The sequence below is a fragment of the Fulmarus glacialis genome, unplaced genomic scaffold (assembly GCF_000690835.1).
Source record: "Fulmarus glacialis isolate BGI_N327 unplaced genomic scaffold, ASM69083v1 scaffold45961, whole genome shotgun sequence".
Classification (NCBI taxonomy): Eukaryota; Metazoa; Chordata; class Aves; order Procellariiformes; family Procellariidae; genus Fulmarus; species Fulmarus glacialis.
The window spans coordinates 672-3,608 of record NW_009193007.1 but is presented as its reverse complement, the minus strand read 5'-3'; the positions used below and the strand labels follow the sequence as shown (position 1 = coordinate 3,608).

Below are 2,937 nucleotides of genomic sequence, written 5' to 3'. Positions count from 1 at the left end.
CTTTCCCTGATACCAAATCCTACTTTAAGCTTCAGCTTCATGTTGTTATTTGGAAACCCTAGGACTGGCAATCAAAAAGCTACGTGACAAAAGCAGAACAGCAACCAAAACATCATTGATAAGATGAACTCAAGGTAATTTTTTCCTAAATTTAGCCTGCTAAAGTTGACATAACTAAGAGTAAGCTACAGTATATACTGACGGCCTAACTTCGATTCCACACCTCTTATGACAGCAGTGACTATGGACACTGAATGAAGAATACACTCAGACACAAAGTAAAAGAACCTTGATTTGTTCTGACACTGCCTGCAGAATGAGCAATAGATCAATGGACACTGAGTTATCCACTGTTTTGGTGATCTAATGTGAGGGAAACGAGAAAGGAATAGTGAATAAATAAGTAAAAAATACAAGAGAAAGGAAGCAGTAGAGATAAGATTTTTTTTTTAAATAAAGCCAGCTAATATTGAAGTTAAAAGATATTTTTTCTATTAACTGGAAAAGAACTAAGAATATATTCCCTTACAAAGCTGAATGCATTATATTCCAAAATGGAAAAGTAATACAAATACAGGTTTCTAAACCTAAATGTAAAGTTAAACCTCTACTCTTCACAATTATTTCATACTTTCAGAAGGTGATTTTAACACATTTCATAAGATTTGTCAGCTGGACATCAGCAATGCGTCCTTAAAATGCCAGCTACGTTTCCAGCTGCCTAAAATGCCAGCAGAGGATACAAGATATCCCTACCTCCATATATGGCATGTATAAATGACTTTTAATTTTTCATTTCCCAAGAAAAGCTTAAAATACAAAGAAGAATGTTTGAACGATTTGATTTTCACTATTTACCTGCTGAAACAGGAAAGCTTTTTAAAATGAGTAATTAGGGAGTCTTGTGGTAAGGCCTGTGGCAAGTACAGCCGAAGTGTTTTTGAGGGTGCTGGCTCTGGGCGTTAATTTTTTTCATAGCAGCCTGTACAGCACTGTGGTTTAGATCTACGCCTAAAACGGTGTTGAAGCCACACCAATATTTTGTCTGCTGCTGCAGTGTTTGCACAGCATCAAGGCCTCCTCTGTCACTCTGCCTCCCCAGCAAATAGGCTGGGGGTGTGCAAGACAGTGGGAGAGGACACAGCCAGGACATTACTTTGTTGTGTTTTGCTTGGGAGAGCTACAATAAAAGCACTGGCCTCGTGCTTAATCTGTTATTTGGGCCTGGCATTAGTGCAGTCCCTTCAGGGATGTACCTGTTCCAGTGCAGCCTTATCCACGGGCCACAGTGCCTGTCACGAACCACAGAACTGCGCTGGTGTGGGGTTCTCCATGGGCTATAGTGTGGCACCACATGCTGACCACCACCTTTAGAGTGAGAGTCTACAGTAGGTGGAAGTGAGTCACAGAGAATAATAACTTCACTTTGGATTGTAGTAAAGTTTCGCGCAACTTAGCTAAACATGCCAATCCAAAAATGTACACTTGTAATAATCATTAAAGAGGTGTAAAGCGATCAGAGAGAAAGTTGTCCAGTCAGGGTTTATTTGAATCTTTACTTTTCTACAAGAATTATTTTGTAGCATAAAATGCCAGGCAAATTGAAGATTGTGACGAGAGATTTTCTAACACCACAGCTGTAACACCACAGTCATATCTGGTTAAACATTTGAGGAGGATTCTCAAAAACTAAAATTCCAGTAAATCGTAAATCCCAGTATGTTTCTCTTCTAACCCAGTCATGCATCGATGAACATTTATGAACTAAATGATCTTTATAAACTGTATTTAAAAATACATTGTGCTACAATTCTAATTTATAATTTGGGTCCTGAAGTTCACTACTATAGTCAGGTTAGCACAACATTTCATACGAATAAATAGGCCAACGACTAAAGTTTGTGAAGTTTAGTCTTTTTCCAGGGGTGCCTCAAATGTTCCCTCATTATCCCTTCTCACTGAGGATTTCTGCACACTCATCGCAAATCTTCGATGCCAGTTTGCTACAGTATTGGGCCTGGTGCTGGCACATACAATGTCCACACTTATGGGACAAAGGAGTAACACTCACTGTCACAGGCTATAAAGTTCTCATGGGGATGGATCCCGTTGTCCCTAGCTGGAAAGTTGCCCCTGCTTCTACCTAACAGAAGCAAACCCATAATTAAAACATCTGGAGATGCCAGTCCTGCAATATCATAGCAGGATTCATGACCTTATTTTTCCAGGGTTCTGCTTTTCTAAACTGGAAATATATCCTTATCTGGCATAACAGAAAACCCTAAATAAACAATGAGGAGCACATTTAACAATAAAAAAACAAAAAAGCAAATACATGATACATTCATACACTCTCTTCTAATTATACTAGATTTCTAGGCCACAGATTGGTTCTTTGGGAACCGTTAAAATGTTTAGCACTTAAACACTACAGAATCTGCTTTGGTCACCATAATGCATTACCTGGTAAATTAGTCTTCATAATATCAATGCCAACTTGAAGCTCAGGCTCAGCTGCAAGAACTGCATAATCTCCTTGATGAGAAACATTGAAGTTGTAATTCGAATAGATACCGAATACGTTATTTGCCAGGAAAGGTTTTCCTTTTGATGTCCTTTGCAAGTGTATTTCATTCCAAGGTATGCACAACTTTTCTGCAATTAATTTCCGTATCAGCAAGCGACCAGCCTACGACATAAACCAGAAGTGATTCATACAGAACTATTATGCTATGTGCAAAATATCTATGGTTGCTAGAAAACTATCTGCCTAAAAAAATGTGGTTTTATTATTGCCAATAGAAAGTAAGTGTATTTTAGCCAAATCATTTAGATTTCTCCCTTTTATAAAAGCCCGTGTCAAGTAAATTTAACCAAAAGAGTTCACCAGACCCGAGTATATAATACATTTGTTATCACTATAGCACAAAGACAACA

The 2,937-nt window shown here is 38.2% G+C and overlaps 1 protein-coding gene across 1 annotated transcript in view; it reads right to left on the bottom strand.

Annotated features, from left to right (window-relative positions):
* Positions 1-2,689, bottom strand: part of AASDHPPT (aminoadipate-semialdehyde dehydrogenase-phosphopantetheinyl transferase) — a gene marked incomplete at both ends in the record, with an annotated part of 19,682 nt that extends 16,993 nt beyond the window's left edge. The window contains one exon of the mRNA XM_009587291.1: positions 2,464-2,689. Within this exon, the coding sequence (XP_009585586.1) occupies positions 2,464-2,689 (226 nt within the window). The remainder of the gene's footprint in view (positions 1-2,463) is intronic.
* Between the last annotated feature and the right edge of the window lie 248 nt (positions 2,690-2,937).